Source organism: Rosa chinensis, chromosome 6, assembly GCF_002994745.2.
Source record: "Rosa chinensis cultivar Old Blush chromosome 6, RchiOBHm-V2, whole genome shotgun sequence".
NCBI lineage: Eukaryota > Viridiplantae > Streptophyta > Magnoliopsida > Rosales > Rosaceae > Rosa > Rosa chinensis.
In genome coordinates, this window is record NC_037093.1 from 53353092 (window position 1) to 53372442 (window position 19351).

The 19351-nt window shown below is 39.9% G+C and overlaps 1 protein-coding gene across 1 annotated transcript; it reads left to right on the forward strand.

Annotated features, from left to right (window-relative positions):
- The first annotated feature begins 1418 nt into the window (after positions 1–1418).
- Positions 1419–6558, forward strand: LOC112170338 (sulfate transporter 3.1). Its single transcript, XM_024307597.2, has 12 exons — positions 1419–1962; positions 2069–2276; positions 2793–2964; positions 3504–3569; positions 4014–4127; positions 4570–4686; positions 4807–4933; positions 5128–5414; positions 5516–5706; positions 5813–5898; positions 5993–6069; positions 6159–6558. Exons 1-12 carry the CDS (start codon positions 1626–1628, stop codon positions 6342–6344), a joined length of 1968 nt encoding a protein of 655 aa, XP_024163365.1. The 5' UTR covers positions 1419–1625; the 3' UTR covers positions 6345–6558.
- Positions 6559–19351: the final 12793 nt, after the last annotated feature.

Consider the following 19351-nt stretch of genomic DNA (forward strand, 5'->3'; position numbering starts at 1 on the left):
TTTGTAGAAATTAATATACAAATATAGTATTGTCGATCAATAGATCAAACACTCAAATGATGAAATGATTAAGATTGTAATCAAGTATTCAAATTTAGTTAATTAGTTATTGCCAATAACAATCTAATTATATCAGAGAGCTAAAGAAGTAGTAGACAACTCCAAAAGTGAAATAAAATTGCAGTTGCAATCGCAAGAATTGCTCTATAATACTCTTGATATTTAGCCTATTGCATGTAAAGCTGCTAAAGCAACATGCAATACATTACATAAATTTCTTTTTTGGTCAAATCCCTAACTTAATTAGGTCTAAATTAATTAGAGAACAATCAATTCTATACCCTAACCAATGTAGCTCTAAATTTTAATTAGAGAAATATCTAACGACCAATCAATTCTATACCCTAACAATGTAGCTCTAAATTTTAATCAGAGAAATATCTAACCTCAACCATGTCGATCAATTGCCAGCAAATAACTGTCAAAGAACTAATCAACTCCTTAACCTAACACGTGTCAACAGAACCTCATATCCACCCCAACCCACTCAAACTCCATCACGTAACAAACTCATGCCACAGTGGCAAAACATGCAATAGGCCAGAAAGGCCGTCCCTTGGCCAAGGCAACTAAGGCGGTCGTCATAGATCTCAGGCTTTGGAATGCCTCATATTTTCCTATGAGATAAGAGTTTAGGCTTTTTAAAATTGACTAGCCTATTTTGTATCCTAATTTGTGATGAGAATTTATAAAACCATCGCATAGATCGGATTATCCAAAAAGCTTAATGCCTTAGTTTAACAAACCTCAAAATTTTTGCCTTTTGTTATCTGTAGGGAATAGAAAATGAAAATAAAAAATGAATAGCCTCTTCATATTATCCATTTATTTAAAAATGTGAATTTGGTTCCTGAACGACTTGAAATTTCTCATCAATTCTGCTCTAGCTAGTCTTTGTCTATCTCTTGTCTCTCAATTGGTAAACTTTTTTTTTCTTTCCCTTTTTCTAGATTTAAAACACAATGGATATATCTCTTATCAAGAGCTAAGAATGTTTTTCTAATATTTCGCCTTAGGCCTCAAAACACCCCTGAAGAACAAAAAAGAGAGGGAAAAAAAAAAGGAAACCTACCTATACGTGAGCTTCCTGGATTTTGCCTCCTTTTATAGACGAGTAAACAAAAATAGAGCACGAGGTGTGCAGCTCACAGAATTTTTCAAAAACTTATAGAAATTAAAAATGATCTAACACTTGTAACTTGTAAACGTGTCACCTCTTCACTAATTCAATTCGCGTGGGTCCCCAATCGCACTTTCAAAATGAAAAAATAATGGATCGTCATCGTCATCGTCATCGTCATCATCATCCTCCCATACCGTCCTCGAATCCCACCTCTATAAATTTCCTTAACCACTCGGCTTCTTCTCTCACACTACACCAAGCTAGCTGCTCACACTTCTTCTCCTCCTTCCAACTGTCTCACCCTAAAGTCCCTCCAAGCTTGTCATTTCCGAGACTGCAATTAACCGTTTATCATCGCCTTTTCCTTAGTGGCAAAGTCATTTACAGCTCAAATATTCCATATCTAGCTGCTCGCATTTTTCTGAGTAGCAGAGATTAATTAATGGGGAACGTGGATTACGTGTACCCTCCAGCGAATGTGGAGGCGTCCCCCCGAGTGGCGATTCCGCCTCAGCAGCCGTTCATCACGACGATCAAGAACTCCCTGAAGGAGACGTTCTTCCCGGACGACCCTCTCAGGCAGTTCAAGAACCAACCTGCTTCCAGAAAACTAGTCCTCGGACTCCAGTATGTGTTCCCCATCTTTGAGTGGGGCCCGCGTTACACGCTGGACTTCCTCAAGTCCGATCTCATTTCCGGCATCACCATCGCCAGCCTCGCCATCCCTCAGGGTATCAGCTACGCCAAGCTGGCGAACTTGCCTCCGATTCTCGGCCTCTGTAAGTATCCAGATGCATGCTGAAATTGTTTACTAACTTATGCAACAGTGTTCTACTTATTTATTTATTACCTAGTAATTATAACGTGTAATACTGTTTAATGCAGATTCGAGCTTTATTCCACCATTGGTTTACGCCATGATGGGGAGCTCTAGAGATTTAGCTGTGGGGACGGTGGCCGTGGCCTCACTTCTCACGGCTTCAATGCTTGGAGCTGAGGTCAATGCTACTGAGAATCCCACTCTCTATCTTCACCTGGCTTTCACGGCGACCTTCTTCGCAGGAGTTTTCCAAGCTTTGTTGGGTTTGTTTAGGTAATTATTGTCATAATTTACAGCCAACCTAATCTATAGTCCTAGTTTCTTCTATATGTGGTAACTTAATATGTTGGTAAATTAAGCGATAGCAATAGTTAGCCAGCTAAGTAGGTTGTTAACTTGAGTAGTAGGTTAAGAACAATAAGTTCACGCAATTAAACGCACAGAAAAGGATAGAAGACGGGAACATGCATCTACAGGTTTTCTGGGTTTTTTTGTCTTCTACTACCCAAACAATTTTGTCTTTTCAATTTTTGGACAGATGAGATTCGTTCACACTTCATACATAGAGTAATGCTCTAACGGGTACTGGAAATTAAACAAAGAATCTTACAGACATAGATCGATCCAACAGACAAAAAAAAGAAGAAAAAGACATAGATCGATCCAATAGCCAGCTTTACAATCTCATAAGCTGTCGGATAATCATAATTATTAGTAAAATCCACGAAATGCATAAGGTTACCGTTTTTGGAAAATTTTACAAATCCATGTGATTGATTTGATTTGCAGGCTTGGATTTATCGTGGATTTCTTATCACATGCAACCATAATAGGGTTCATGGCGGGGGCAGCCACCGTGGTCTGTCTGCAACAGCTCAAGGGTATTTTGGGGCTAGACCATTTTACTACAGGGACAGATATGGTGTCAGTTATGCGCTCTGTCTTCAGCCAAACACATAAGGTTTGTAATTTGTTGTCATTTTCCTAAAATACTCCTATTTAGCCATTGAAAATTTAGAACTCCTCAAAATATCACAAATATGAAATATGATCAATTTCACTAATTGAAGTAGGCGCCGTGTGATGTATGCTTCTATTTTAATGATAGAATTGGTGTTATTAGGTGCTCTCAATGTTCACGACCATGTTATTTATTGTCTATCACATTTAATATGATTGTGATCGATTATCATGAGCAGCGTCATTTGGATTACGAAAGAATATGTTTGACTCTTGTCAACATTAAACCGATAAAAGATTCTTTACCAATTAAAAAGGTTAAGGGTCATTTTCTAAATCGTAGAGTCTTTCAAATTGAAAAGCTGGCCTTGGAGTGAAATAACCCTAGTTTTGGTCTGTTGGAAGTATAGCTAACCAAGAAATTAAAGTTTGGATAATTTATTGAGTATATATACTTTTCTTTATTACTGCGAGTGGTTGTTTAAGCTAATTAAGGAGGTTTGATTAACTTTGTTTAACAATGATTGATGGTTGTTGCAGTGGAGATGGGAAAGTGGGGTTTTGGGATGTTGCTTTATCTTCTTTCTCCTCATCACCAGATACTTTGTAAGTGAATCGAAACCCATATCTTGCACTTTCCCTTTGTTTATTCATTCCAATCAGATACTTATTCTTTTAAACCTACTATACCGTCATGTTTTCATTTTCATATTGGAACAATTGATTAAATAAACTTCTCCTGTCACGCAACTTATAATAATATATATATAGTAAGATCGAATTAGTATATTATCTTAATCTAGAAACTTTCATGAAAATTACTCTGAACCTGCATCTAACTTTTAGACCCTCAATTTTCTCGGGTTGGTTGGAATCAGCTTCTGTCTTGTAATGTCATGAAATTCTTGGTTTCAACTTTCAACCTTAACCTGCACCCTAAATTTTTCAAAGATATGACTCTTAAAAGAACGTTGTTAAAACTATAACATTAATTAATTATATCACTTACTTAATTCGTTCTAATGTGTTGATGATGATGGAAATATGCAGAGCCAGAAAAAACCCAAGTTCTTCTGGATATCAGCCATGGCACCTCTGACGTTGGTGATTTTGGGAAGCGTGCTGGTTTATCTCACCCATGCTGAGAAACATGGAGTTCAAGTGGTGAGTAAAAAACACACACGAATAGACAACAACCGTGAATAGAGTCCATTCCGGTCCGGTCCTTTCCAGTCCGTGATCACCAACTAGGGCTAGTACGTGTATATACTTTACAGTCAAGGACCACCATTAAAGTTTAATTCAAACCCAGACCATCTTCCATGCTCAGTGTTTCGTATAGTCGTTTTACATTATTTTAGTTGAGCTGAGCCCCCACCAATAATAGAGTAGGGTGATTGGTTGAGGGCCCTGAGATATTCTATGCCGTATTTGCCCAATCCTCACGCCAGAGTAGGACAGTACTAGTTCTGATTGGTTCAGTTGGTTGGTGGGTCGGAGGAGGACGTCGGCGTCATAGAAAACCTTTTCTCCTTTTCTTTTCTTTGTTTTAATCTGGAGGATTAATTGGGTTTTTAACTTTTTTTATCCATGGCTAATTTTTCAGATAGGAGAGTTGAAGAAGGGGTTAAATCCTATGTCTTTCGGGGATCTTGTGTTTGTGTCACCTTATCTATCGACAGCTTTCAAGACCGGCATCATCACCGCCATCATAGCTCTCGCCGTGAGTATCTTCTTTTACTTTATGATTATCTGGCGGAGAAAGTGATAAAGTAGTAGTTGATTAGTGCCAGTTAATATTTGTTTGCTAATTCAGCAGTTTGGATAATGCGATTATGTGCAGGAAGGAATAGCAGTAGGGAGAAGCTTTTCAATGTTCAAGAACTACCATATTGATGGAAACAAAGAGATGATTGCCTTTGGAATGATGAACATTGCCGGTTCTTGCACTTCTTGTTACCTTACTACAGGTTTAGATCAAGAAGCATAAATGATTGATAATTTTTTTCTTGAGACAATAGAATATGTTAAGTTATTGACTTCTCACAAGATAACTTGTTTCACAAGAAAAGTCCATAGCCGTTTATATTCATTTGCTAATTCAGCTTCTTAATTATCTTCATCTCATGATCTCATCTTACATTGAATTAAATGCAATTTTCAGGGCCCTTTTCTAGATCAGCGGTGAACTACAATGCAGGATGCAAAACGGCAGTGTCGAACATTGTGATGGCGATTGCAGTAATGTTCACATTGTTGTTCCTCACACCTTTGTTCCACTACACTCCCCTTGTGGTGCTCTCAGCTATCATCATAGCCGCAATGCTCGGTCTTATAAAATACGAGGAAGCAATCCATCTCTGGAAGGTTGACAAGTTTGACTTTGTCGTCTGCATGAGTGCATACTTCGGCGTTGTTTTTGGCAGTGTCGTAATTGGCCTTGTGTTAGCGGTATGAAAATATAACCCAAACTAACACTTGGATCTTCAAAAATGAAGGATGACAATTTAATTTTCTAATTAGTCTTCGTGCAAATGAACTTATATTTACAGCTTGCGCTATCAGTGATGAGGGTACTATTGTTTGTGGCAAGGCCCAAGACTTTTATGCTTGGAAACGTTCCGGATTCAATGGCTTATAGAAGTGTGGAACAGTACACAAATGCAAGCAATATTCCTGGAATCCTCATTCTTGAGATTGATGCTCCCATTTACTTCGCCAATTCCAACTACTTAAGAGAAAGGTAATTTCATCGCCCAAGTAACCTCGAGCTTACTTGAGATTGTGCCATGATATTATAGTGATCGAAACTAGATGTTGACCCAATGCAATACTTGTGAATCTTTCAGGATTGCAAGGTGGATTGATGAAGAGGAAGATAGAGTAAAAGCTTCAGGGGAAAGTAGCTTACAATACGTCATATTGAACATGGCTGGTAAGTGCTTGATCAATTGTTCTCAAGAATTGGTTTAATTGAACAGAAATTTTAAAGTAATTGAAACCCAATCTGTTTTTGTTTATTATTACAGCTGTTGGTAACATAGACACAAGTGGAATAAGCATGCTTGATGAGGTCAAGAAGATCATTGATAGAAGGGGGCTCAAGGTACACTTCTATCAAATTTCTTTCAACTTTTTGCCCTCAAAATTCCCTTCCATTGCTTAGCTCACACGTTTCATTTGATATGTTTATAGCTCGTATTGGCAAACCCTGGGAGCGAGGTGATGAAGAAGATGAACAAGTCTGACTTGATTGAGAAAATAGGTCAGGAGTGGATTCATTTGACTGTTGGAGAGGCTGTTGGAGCCTGCAAATTCATGCTTCACACCACCAAATCTGACCCGGTAAAAGAAGAACCAGGGACTTGGAATAACGTCTGATCGAGCTGAAAGTGAATGTCGATTTATGTATCATAAGTTGAGCAACATATATGTGAGGACTCATTGAATCAAAGAGAAGTGAGTCTCATTTATATGTCTAATTCGATCGATGCTTAAGTCACAGTTGGAAGTATTCATTTTTTCTACTTCCAACATACGTATAATGTATATCTCGTAATGAAAATTATAATGGAAATTTATCACTACCCAAGAATGCGTCTACTCGATCTGTCTCAATTCTTACTCGATTGTATTTTATTGGTGAATACATTTACGCTCTCTCCTCACCAAAAAAAAAAGGAAGGAAAAGCATAAATGACTGCATTTTCAGGAATAGTCCTCTGAATCCTGTTAGCACTGTCCATGCTGCTTACTCCTACTGGAACTTGTACAAGGAGCATAACCCTGAAGGGGTGGGGAAAACTCCACAAAACAACCATGCCATCATTAAATGACATTTCCCTCCTTCAGATACTTTGAAGATATATTTTGATGGTTCAGTAAAAAAACCATCATCTGCTGCTGGTTTCATTATTAGGGACCAGAGCGGAACTCCCATTATGGCGGCCACTAAGCATGTTGGGAGAACCACTGTTCCAACCACAGAAGCTCTCGCTCTAAGGGAAGGCTTGATCAAAGCAAGAGAAAGGAACATGAAGAAAATTATAGTAGAATGAGACTCCAAGCTCATCATTGACTGCATACAAAACAAACGCGATTGTTCTTGGAGGCTCAAGGCAATCATTCAAGATATCAAGCATATTACCACCTACTTCGACTCATTCTCAACCAACCATGTTCTTCATGAAGTCAATTTTCCAGCTGATGCATTAGCAAACTTAGGACATGCATTTTAATGATGCGGAGATGTATTGGGAAAACAATTTTCCCCTTTTAGTTAGGAATGCAGTTCTTTTGGACCAACTTGGGGTCGGGTTGTATTAGAGGATTCTCTTTGTAATTTAACTTTTCTTATAAAAAAAAAGAAAAGGAAGAAAAACATCAAGAAAATTACATAAAGAACATAACCGCTCTAATGTACTGATCTTCTGTTTCTATGAAGACGAACAAAAAAATGCACTATTAATCATAGGCACACTCTGTGTTATGAATCATTTTTATTATAGTCGAAACGCAACGTTTTGAAGCATAGTAGAAGGAATATTAGAGTTATCTGTTTTGTATTAGTCTCCTCTTAGAACTCTACAAGTGTTCATTGCCAGCTTGCAGCTTGTTGCGCCTGGTGTTTATAGTTTATTTGTTTCGTTGAATGGTATCAATGAAAAATCTGCATTTCTAATAGTTTTCTCTAGAATTTATCTTTGTTGTTGAAGGATGTCAACATCATGTGTGCCTCTTCAAACTAGGGTTTAGTCCTAGAGTTGTAATAGGAGAAGGTTCTAGATTTCCAAGTTATGTTCGGATTCTATTATCTTTCTTGTACTCTGTAAATTCCTTATATAAAGGGCTGTTATTATCAAAAATAAGATACAATTCTCTATGCAATTCCATTTTTTACTACAACACGTTATTAGCACGAGCTCTAACCCTAGCCTAAAAGAAAAACAAAACGCCCCTCACCAAAACTGCAGCCGGCTACCCCGCGTGCGCACCCAGCCCCTGCAGCCCTTGTGCAACGCACCTGCAGCCCTACTTCCCTGCACACCCGAGCACGCCTGCAACCCTACGCCCTTGCTGCTGCCGAAACCTGCTGCTATTGTTGCCGATACCTGCTGCTGCTGCTGCTGCCGATACCTGCTGCTGCCCCAACACGCCTGCTCCAACATGCACGTGTTCTCAAGCCCCGAATCATTAAGTAAGTTTTTGTGATTAAAGTTCCTGCTTTCTTGTCTTTTAAATTCCTTTATTTGCTGCAGGATTTGTATAATACGAACATGAGTTAGATTATTAAATAAGCGGAATTGTGGGGATTCACGCTAAAAGAACTAAGAGCGTTCGTAATTAATGAACTAAGAGTGTTCATAATAAACGAACTAAGAGCGTTCATAATCAATGAACTAAGAGTGTTCATAATATTTGGACTAAGAGCGTCCGCAAGCATCAAATTGTGACCATATTAAAACATCATTGTTTGGTCTAATCCAAATATTCTTGGAAATTGATTACTTGGTAACATAGCTCGGAAATCTTATTATTTTAGTTTTCGTGGAAGTTTAGCTCCGAAACTAATATATCTTCTCTTCTTATTTTCAAGATGTTGAATGAACCAAGACTGGACTTTCCCATGCTTGACTCAACAGGCTCGAATTACCATAGCTGGATAACCGATGTTGAGAACCACCTCACTTCAAAGGGAATATTACTCATAATCCAGGCACCTAACCCGGATCTCGTGTTCTTACGAACACCTACAAAGCATGCACAAGCAGTTATCTTGATGAGACGTCATATGGACAAAACACTCAGATTGGAGTATATGCCGATCAAAGATGCAAGAGAGCTATGGGTAGCGCTAGAAGAGCGCTTTGGCAATGTCCAAGATTCCCTCCTCCCTGACTTGAAGGTTCAATGGAACAATCTGCGCTTCGCCGACTTCAAATCTGTTACTGAATATAATTCAGAAGCTCTTCACCTATAATCCATGTTGAGATTTTGTGGACAACCTGTCACAGAGCAAGAGCTAATTGAGAAAACTCTCTCAATCTTCCCCGTTTCAGCAATTGTGGTCTCAAAGCAATGTCGTACCGAAGTCAATGCTGGACAGATCACGAGGTTTCATCAATTTATCACTGTTATGTCTGTAGCTGAGAAACATGATAACATACTCGTGAGGAATTATAATTCAAGACCCATTGGAACTAAGAGCGTTCATGAGGCAAATTATAATGCACCAAAATGAGGGCTCAAGGAGCGGAACCCTAATAATAAGGGACATGAGGGACGTATGGGTCCATATAACCGCCCTGACAAGGAAGGAAACTGCAAGTTTGGTGCGGATACACGTGGTGGCAATGCCACACGTGGGAGAGGTGACAGTGGTGTCCCTAGCCGTGGTGGAGGAGCCATGGGTCGTGGTGGCACCAACCCTCCTAGGAAGCGTCCACAACGTGCACCTCAATTGAAGGGAGGCAAACACAAGGATGTGTATCATCGATGTGGATCAACTGAGCATTGGTTCAAGCAATGCAAGGCAAAAACCCAACTAGCTACACGCTACAAGGAGTACAGAGACCTGAGGGAGCAAGAAGTATACCTTGCAGAAGAAGAAGAATATGGTGGAGACGTCAATCTCACCATAGAGGACTTCAAAGCTGAAGATGAAGTGCACAAGGATGCCGCAGACTTTGATTAGAATAGTCCTTTTTATTTTCCAAGAATTATGTAATGGCAATATGCCTTAGTCAGTAAATGACAATTGTATTAACTCTTTCTCATGTGGCGCATCCAATGAAGTATGATGTCTAGGAAAGTAATTGAGATTAGTGATACTTAAGCGCTCCACCAACATCTCTCTCTACTTTCCTGATCATATTTGATTGGAGTTACCAAACGGAATGAGCGACTACAGTTTGTCTAAGTTTGATTTTTTATATTTTGGATTAGACTTTGTAAACTTTGATGTAATCATTGGCTATTTTTATTAATAAAGTATCGTATTATTATTCAATGTCATGGACATGTTTTGATTCCGAACTTAATTTATTATTTTTTCAGTATGTTTCCTGGAAAGTTGGAATGTCTTGTTGATAGTGGCACCACACATACTATATTGCGACATAGGCAACTATTTCTATGGATGACGCTTGGTCGATCTTCCGTGACTACGATGGCTAGACCATCACAATTCATTCATGGTCGAGGACCAGCTCAATTTATGTTGCCAAATGGCACAAGTATTAATGTCACCGAAGCTCTATATGCTCCTAGGGCTGGAAGAACCATATTGAGTTTTAAAGATATAAGAGCCAATGGTTTTCATGTGGAAATACATTGTGAGAATGGACAAGAGTTCCTTTGCATCACATCTAATGACTACGGACATAAACGAGTGTTAGAGAAACTTATGTGTCGCACTAGTGGGTTGTATGCAACCATTATTCGAGTCATTGAATCCAACCATGTCATGAGAAATGACTTATGGGATTCTGACACATATAGACTTTGGCACGACCGCCTGGGACACCCAGGTCGTGATATGATGATCGGTATACTAAAGACTTCACACGGACATCCATTTTTTAAAACAAAAAGAAGTCAAACCCAAAATTCTATCCAAGGAAGGGCATAGACGCCACATGGCGTCGTCTCTATGCAAAACCGGCTGTGATTGGCTGGAGCCGCCTACCCCCTGCGGCCCCACGTTGGTTTTGACGCCAACACTGCTTCCTTGACCCAATTTTCTACTTCTAAAGCTTATCTTTCGTTTTGCAAAGCCTGCTCTTTAGCAAAGTTAGAATCAAAACCATCCTATGCATGCAAAGGACACTAAAGAAAATATCTCATTCTTACAAAGAATCCAAGGTGATATTTGTGGACCTATCCAACCAACTTGCGGACTATTTAGATATTTTATGGTGTTGGTTGATGTATTGACACGCTGGTCACATGTCATGATTTTGTCCACAAGAAATGCTGCATTTTCTAAACTCCTAGCACAAATCATTAAATTAAGGGCTCACCACCCTGATCATCCTATTAAGTCAATTGGCCTTGACAATGCAGGAGAGTTTACATCAAGAACTTTTGATGACTATTGCATGTCCATTGGGATTGAGGTTAAACACCCTGTTCCTCATGTTCACACCCAAAATGGTCTCGCAGAAGTTGCCATTAAAAGACTTCAAATGATTGCTAGAGCATCGGTTATGCGCACCAATCTCCCTGTTTCTGCTTGGGGCTATGCAATATTGCATGCAACTGTGCTTATTCGTCTGAGGCCTACTGCCACTCAACCTTTTTCTGCATCCCAGATGGTTACTGGATATGAGCCTGACGTCTCACACTTACGCATATTTGGGTGTGCAGCTTATGTGCCAATTGCGCCGCCACAGCGCACCAAAATGGGACCTCAAAGATGATTAGGCATTTATGTTGGATATGACTCTCCAACCATTATCCGCTACTTAGAACCCTTGACAGGCGATCTATTTACCGCTAGATTTGAAGATTGTCACTTTGATGAGATAGTCTTCCCGTCGTTATGGGGAGATAAGAACAACAATGTTCAACAGAAACGACAGGAATTGTCGTGGTCTGTCCCCACTTTGTCTCATCTTGATCCCCGAACCGCACAGTCGGAAATTGAAGTGCGGAGAATTCTCGATCTTCAGAATGTAGCAGACTCTATGCCTGATGCGTTTTCTGATATCGTTAAAGTGACAAGATCATATATACATGTTGCAAACATGCCTGCAAGGATTGATGTCCCTAAAAATCATGGTCATGGTACCACCCCTATGGGTATTGGGCACGGCGCCGTCACCACTAATGGTGATGGCAATGTGGCTCAAGTCGGGCTCCCAGCAAGGAAACGTGGGAGGCCCAAAGGTTCGATGGATTCTCGCCCAAGAAACAAAGCGAGTTTGGCACAAAAAGATCCATTAATCATTGACATAAATAACCTGTGAGCAAAATCTTTCCGGTATGTCACCACCTTTGTAAAGCGAATAGAGTAGCCAATGATACACTCTTCGCTACTTGGTGCTTGTTAGAATACATAGATTTTGTGGAGAATCCCGGTTTTAATCTAGGATGTTCTCTCTATGCTTATTGTAATTTGGGGTTTAGGTATCATGTCCCCCCATGTATTCTGAGGTTTCATTAATGGTCAAGGCTTGAGGGCAGCCGTATTGGCCCTATTTCAAAAAAAAAAAAAATAACCTGTCTCATGAAGGTATTCCGGATTATGGTTATGTCCAAGAGACATCATTGGGGGACGCTCCAATGTTAGAACCAATTCCAGAGAATAGAGAGATCTCCATGAATTACACTAGTGTACATGAGACGTTGAATTGAGATTCTATTATCCTTGATGATGTATTTGCATATTCTATCGCTGAAGGAATTATAGAACACGATGATATCAAACCTCGCTCTATTGAAGAATGTCAACGAATAGCAGATTGGCCTAGATGGAAAGATGAGATCCAGGTTGAATTGGATTCACTAACAAAGAGACATGTATTTGGGCCTATAACGCTGACACCCCCAAGTATAAAGCATGTTGGCCATAAATGGTCCTGTGTTTTGTTAGATACAAAGCCAGCCTTGTGGCGCAAGGTTTCTCACAACGCCCTGGAATCGACTACAAAGAGACATATTCTCCCGTAATGGACGTTATAACATTTCGCTACCTTGTCAGTTTGGTAGTTTCCAAAAAACTTGACATGCAGCTTATGGATGTGGTTACAGCATATCTCTATGAGGATCTAGATTCAGAGATATATATGAAGGTTCCAGATGGACTTCAATTACCCAAATCAAGTGGCTCTAAACCACGGAGCGCGTTTTCAATAAGATTGAAACGCTCACTATATGGGTTGAAACAATCCGGACGGATGTGGTATAACCGTCTAAGTGACTACTTGATTGGGAAGGGATATGTGAATAATGAAATATGCCCATGCGTGTTTATTAAAAAGACAAGTAAGAAACGTACTGACTTAGGCATTGGAGGGTTTTCTGCAGGTACCCCCCCTCTCCTCGAGCAGACGGTCAAACTCTAGGTCAACGCTCGAAGGAAGCTTCTCAATTGTTCCCTGTCAGCTCCCGCTCCAGTCCGCATTCATTGGTGAGTCAAACTTCTCTACAGAATTTTTCGTCACCAACAAGTGGCTCCGTCTGTGGGAATCACTTATCCGTAAAAAGTGATGGCGGGAGCTGCCCCTGATGGGATTCTATTTCTGTCACTAAGGACTGGGAGTGATGGAATACAAGCCAGAAGTGACAAAAGTTTGGGTAACGTAGACTAGCGTTCTTTCCTTTAATAATCATATTCTGACTTTTTCCTTTTATATTTGAAATATATTTATGGTCAGTGTTGTTGAAATGTATGTGTAAGGCTGGTGGCCAGAGTAAATACCCAAGGCCGGTGGCCAAGGAGAATAAAATGTTGTTCATTATATTCAAAGGGAAATGGGGGCAATTCCATGTCTCATGTTGAAAATGAATCTTCGCCTTGAGGAAAGAATCGAGGCGGCTAGGGCCTGAGGAAAGAATCGGGGAGGCCAGAGCTCGAGGAAAGAATCGGGACGGCCAGGGCTCGAGGAAATATTAGAGGCAAGATTTGAAGCAGCCAGAGAATGGAAATTTCCTCTTAGGACGAGTGTCCAAAGAGAAAATTTGGGGGCATTGTGGGAGTGGTCAAATTCTGTTGGGCTTGCAATTAAGGCGATTAATTCCGTAATTAGTATGACGTTAAATTTCAGTCATGAATGCGGCGATTATTACGACAATAACTACCCACAATGATTATGATTATAAGTACGCAATGAATGACTATCATAAATACGCAATGAATGACAGTAGTAAGTACGCAATGATTAACTGTTATTAGTACAGCAATAATTGTCATTATAAGTGTATAAATAAATGCAGCCATCAAAGCAGAAATAATGGCGGCTTGTTCCCAAAGTAAGTCATCGCCTATATAAAGGAGGCTCGACGTCTAGGTAATCCATCGAATTCCAATTCTCAATACTCCACTACTAAGAAATGTACTAACTTAGGCATCAGAGGGTTTTCTGCATGTACCCCCCCTTCTCCTCTAGTAGACGGTCAAACTCTAGGTCAACGCTCGAAGGAAGCTTCTCGATTGTTCCCGGTCAGCTCTCGCTCCAGTCCGCATTCATTGGTGAGTCAAACTTCTCTACAGAATTTTTCGTCACCAACAAGCACCGTAGTGATGGGATTATGATCCATCAGTCAGCATATACTCAAAAATTACCAAGGCGTTTTAATGAAGATAAAGCGAAGCCTGTGAGTACTCCTATGATCGGCCTGGAAATGATCTGTTTCGTCCAAGGGATGAGGACGAAGACTTATTAGAGGCTAAAGTGCCCTATCTAAGTGCAATAGGGGTATTATTGTACTGAGCTCAATGCACAAGACCGGACATCTCGTTCACCGTGAACTTGTTAGCTCGACATAACTCTGCGCCAACACACCGTCCTTGGATTGGTGTAAAGACAATCTTTTATACTTGAGAGGTACTATTGATATGTGCTTGTTTCATCCCTACAGAGAGAAAAGAAATGACCGAAGTATGGGATCAGACCCCACAAGGCAAAATGTTATCTTCCGTGATGTAGACGCCGGCGCCGCCGTCCATGGTGGCCAACGTCCTCCTCCTCCTCTCCATCAAAATGACAACGATGTCTTAATGAGTTTTGCTAATGTAGGGTATCTCTCTGACCCTCACAAAGGTCTCTCCCAAACGGGTTATGTCTTTACCATAGGAAGCACTGCGATATTTTGGAGGTCTACAAAGCAGACCCTTGTTACTACTTCCTCAAATCATGCAGAGATTATCGCTCTACATGAAGCCGTGCGAGAATGCATATGGCTAAGGTCTATAATTAGACATATTCGGGGAACTTGTGGTTTGAGGTCTACCACAGATGAGCCTAGATGCATTTATGAAGATAATGCAGCTTGTATTGAGCAAATGAAATTAGGTTTCATCAAAGGCGACAACACCAAACATATATCTCCTCAGTTCTTTTATAATCAGCGACAACAAGCACTTCTAAATATTGAAGTAAATCAAATCCGATCAGAGGATAATGTCGCAGACTTATTTACTAAGTCGTTACCTAAATCCACCTTCGAGAAACATGGGAAGAGCATCAGATTGAGAAAGTTATCTGAACTCCTATGATTGTAGCAATCAGGGGGAGATATTGACATCAGGGGGAGGTATGATGTCTGCATGTTCGATCTCGAAGAGTAAATGACGTGTTGTGCTCTTTTTGTCCTTCGACCAGGGTTATTTTTGTCCCACATGGTTTTTGTTACCTGGCAAGGTTTTTAGTGAGTCAACGATCAAAGCGTCATCACCAAGTTTGAGCGGCACAAGGGGGAGTGTTGCAGGATGTCGACATCATGTGTGCCTTTTCAAACTAGGGTTTAGTCCTAGAGTTGTAATATGAGAATGTTCTAGATTTCCTAATTATGTTCGGATTCTATTACATTTCTTGTACTCTGTGAATTCCCTATATAAAGGGCTCCTATTATCAATAATAAGATCCAATTCTCTCTGCAATTCCATTTTTTACTACAACATTTATTTCATTTCACAACTACGTCATACCATTGCTTGGATCAGGGGGATTCTAACACTCTTAAGTCCCGGAAAACAATTTCATGGACAAGTATATGAAACTGAAAAAAGTGTTTACTTCTTCTACCTTTTTAGTCGAGGGACCAAATATTGGCAGAAGTGACCATATCAATGCAGACGGTAACTTCCAATATCAGCATCTTATAAATAAAAAAATTAAAAAAACTTCCAATATCAGCAACTACCATGATTGGAACCAATTGTCACAGTCCCGCTGACTCCAATGACGTCTAAAATTGCATAATCAAACTACCACATCTACAAAAACACGGCAGTGATGAAGAATCATCAAAGTTTAATAGTAAAACTCAAAATATAGAGTAAATTTTGAAGTTATATTAGATAGAGTAATGCTAAGTGAATCACCTTTTGGGAAACCACCTAGAGCCCACCTTAGGTGGCAGCTTATGTGGTGTATCCATATCATTAAAGCATAATTTCTGATTTTTATATTTCTATGTTTTCTTAATTACAAAAATTCCTTCTTTTTTTTCTTTTTACTTTCTTGATTGTATCTTTTAAACCCTTTTTTTTTCTTTGTGATATTATCTGGGCAACGTCTTCTCTATCAGACGTTGTTTTCTTTTCTCCTCCTCTCACCCCTCTCAACTCTTCTTCAATTGATCAACGCCTTCTCAATTTGACCTCGGTTTCCTCACAAGTATCGTCAACAAACCCTCTGCCTAAACGTGGTTAGTTTTTTTTTTTTTCTTTTCTTCCTGAGTATGAAACACCAATAGCATAGCTTGTTCAAAATTAGGGTTTAGGGGGAAGTGGATTTGAATTAGGATTTGATCAACACATTCTCAGTCTAATTTTAGTTTCCTCACTAGCATTGTTATTAGATAATTCATATCAAAACTCGAGTATGAAGACCACAACAAAAGTGTGATATTTATTTTCTATTCTCGAATCTCAATTGAGGAGAATAATATACAAATAATACCCGAACTTAGGCTCATTCTAAACCTTAGTACCCAACTATGCAAAACTATAACACGTATCTGAAATTTTCAACTCGACATATTATTCATACATGAGTCTTGTGATAGGTGACATATTTTGAGGGGTATTTGGGTCACTCCATATCTTAACCCATAGATTTTTGTAATATACTTAATACATAGCAACTTGATTCCTCTCTCCCTCACTCTCTCTCTCTCTCTCTCTCTCTCTCTCTCTCTCTCTCTCTCTTTGTGCAACATGGTTTATGAATTTCAGAGAGAACTTGATAAAGTTCGTGAAGAATTTGGTTGTGTATTGTGTTTGTGAATATCTTCGATTCCATGGGTGTTAGGATTTCTTGGTGCATGTTTGGAGTTTTGATATTGTAGCTGGATTTCCAACTCATCTCACTGAAAATCTAGACCCCATTTCTACAAAAAGTTGAAATTCCGGTGAGGGAGGGAAGTGAAGTCAAAGAGTCAGACAAGAGAGAGTGGATGTGGGAGAGGGAGGATGGAGAAAACGATGAGTCGTAGATGGGGGTCGGAGGAGTGAAAGGTGTTGTAAAGCCAATTGCAGAGCGGGTTGGATCCCAAGCTGGAGAAAGAGGAAGGAAAGGACAACCGAAATTGCGACATAGGCTTCAAGGGAGTAGAGGAGAAAGAAGGCAGGGTGTTCAGAGTCGGCAAAGGAGGAGAGTGGATGCGGGAGTGGGCTTTGGAGATGGACTCCCACCATGAGTGCATTAGGTTGTCCATGATGGCGGTGAGGGAGGAGATGGTGTTGCGAGTGGGCCTAGGGTTACGGTTTGGGTTAGTGGTGGTAGAGGAGGCGGAGGAAGTGGGGGAGTTGGTGTTGTGATTTGGGTGGAGTTATTGAATTTGGGTTTGACTGAGAGAGTGTGTGAATTTGGGTTGAAATGACCTAATTACCCTTCAAGTTTTGCCATGTGGCTGGCTAGTTAACGCCGTTATGGACAAGGTGTACAATTATTGGGTCGAGCTTCAAACATCGGGTGCCAAAGTTGTAGTTTTGCAAAGTCGGGTACTAATATTTAAAATGGGTCTAAATTTGAGTACTGTTTGTATATTTTTCTCCTCAATTGAGTAAAAACTCCAAATGGTACCTGAACTATTGCGAAAGGTATTTTTTGGTACCTACAATTTTTTAAAAATTTTTTTTACCTCAAATGGTACCTCATGTATTGCGCCATTACTAAATATAATACTTCCATTAACTTTTTTCGTTAAAGTCACGTATGTGGCATGTATTAGATTTTGTGTAAAACTCCAAATGGTACCTGAACTATATTGCAAAATGTATTTTTTGGTACCTACAATTTTTTTCTTACCTCAAGTATTGCGCCATTACTATTTTTTTTTTACATTCATCAGAAGAAGTTTTATAAGTAGGTTGAAACAATACAAATCGGAGCCATTATCCGCTACTTATGACACAAATCAATCCATCAAGCCAAAATATATCTTTCATACATCTAATGAGACGCTGCATCATCTTCGGTACACCATGAGACTAGGAAAGATGGTTATGTGGCCACAGGGACCTCAAATCCCACAAAGAGCAAGATCAGTGGTTGAATGGATGTCGGCATGCCCAACCGGGTAGATGGTTTAAATCCTGTGAAGGAAGTATTTGTGCTCGAACTCAACTCCGCCTCTTGTTGGATCATAATTTATATATATGGAAAATTCATGAATAGTACCCAAAGCAAGGCTCACTATGAATTTCAATACAGCAAGTTCCAAAACATAAATTTTGGTACATCAAATATGAAGTCCGACCCAATATACATACATGATATCAATGACTCCGTCAGTCCACATGCCATTATGCATTTAATGAAGGGCAGAACTGGTTTTTCAACAGGTAATTTAGTAATTTTAGTTTCCTCTCTCTCTCTCTCTCTATCTGCCCCCAGCTGATCCTGGTCTCATACATTATACTCTATTACTATCCCCAGGCTTCATTTATCCATCATTGTTAGTGCAGTGTTTATTTGACTGGCATTTCCTAAGCGCAACAACCAAGAGTCATGTTTTCATGTAATAGCTTTCTACTCTTGGATCCTTAGAAGAATAGAATGCTTCAAGCTTCATGCAAAACTCTCATCAATCAGGTATGTTTTGCATACATGTGCATGCTTATCAAATGGTTAGGACTGAACTTATTAATGTCTAAGATTTAGCAGTAGCTAAACCTCGGTTAACGCTGGTTCGAGGGGCAAACCACTACTTGTGATATTATTGTTGTTCTTGCTATCTGTCAAATGAAATAGAAAGGGCATAAGAGGGAGACCGCGGTTGGCAGTCTTCTCTTCTCTGATGCCTAAGTTAGTCAATGTATTTATGTTGATAGAATAACGTTAGGTAAGTAGTAAATGCGTAATTAATGAGGAGAGAGGAGTGGACCTTTTATAGGTGGGGAAGAGGCTGACATCTTCCTTGTTTTCGATGTGGGACTGATATGCTTCAGTTCCCAGCTTCTGATGCTTCAACGAGGCTCTCTTGGCGCGGGGCGTTAGCGATGATCTGGGGGTGAGCCGGGACTCAGGTGATGGCCTGTTTGGCTATGTTTCTATAGGTCACACCGTTGATGGTTGTTGGTACCGTTGGCGGTGGTATGAACGTGACTCATTATAGCTAATTATGCTTGGCAAATGCTTGTGCAAGTACAAGTCCCCCAAGTCTCCAGTCAAGGAGAGCAATCTTGGTTGGGGAGTTGCCTAGCGGTTTGAATCATT

Excerpts from the sequence above, each read along its gene's own strand:
- LOC112170338 (XM_024307597.2), top strand. The coding sequence starts at position 1,626 with ATGGGGAACGTGGATTACGTGTACCCTCCAGCGAATGTGGAGGCGTCC. Across the intron at positions 1,963-2,068 it reads GCCTCCGATTCTCGGCCTCT|ATTCGAGCTTTATTCCACCA; the intron begins GTAAGTATCCAG and ends TGTTTAATGCAG. Across the intron at positions 2,965-3,503 it reads TCTTCAGCCAAACACATAAG|TGGAGATGGGAAAGTGGGGT; the intron begins GTTTGTAATTTG and ends TGGTTGTTGCAG.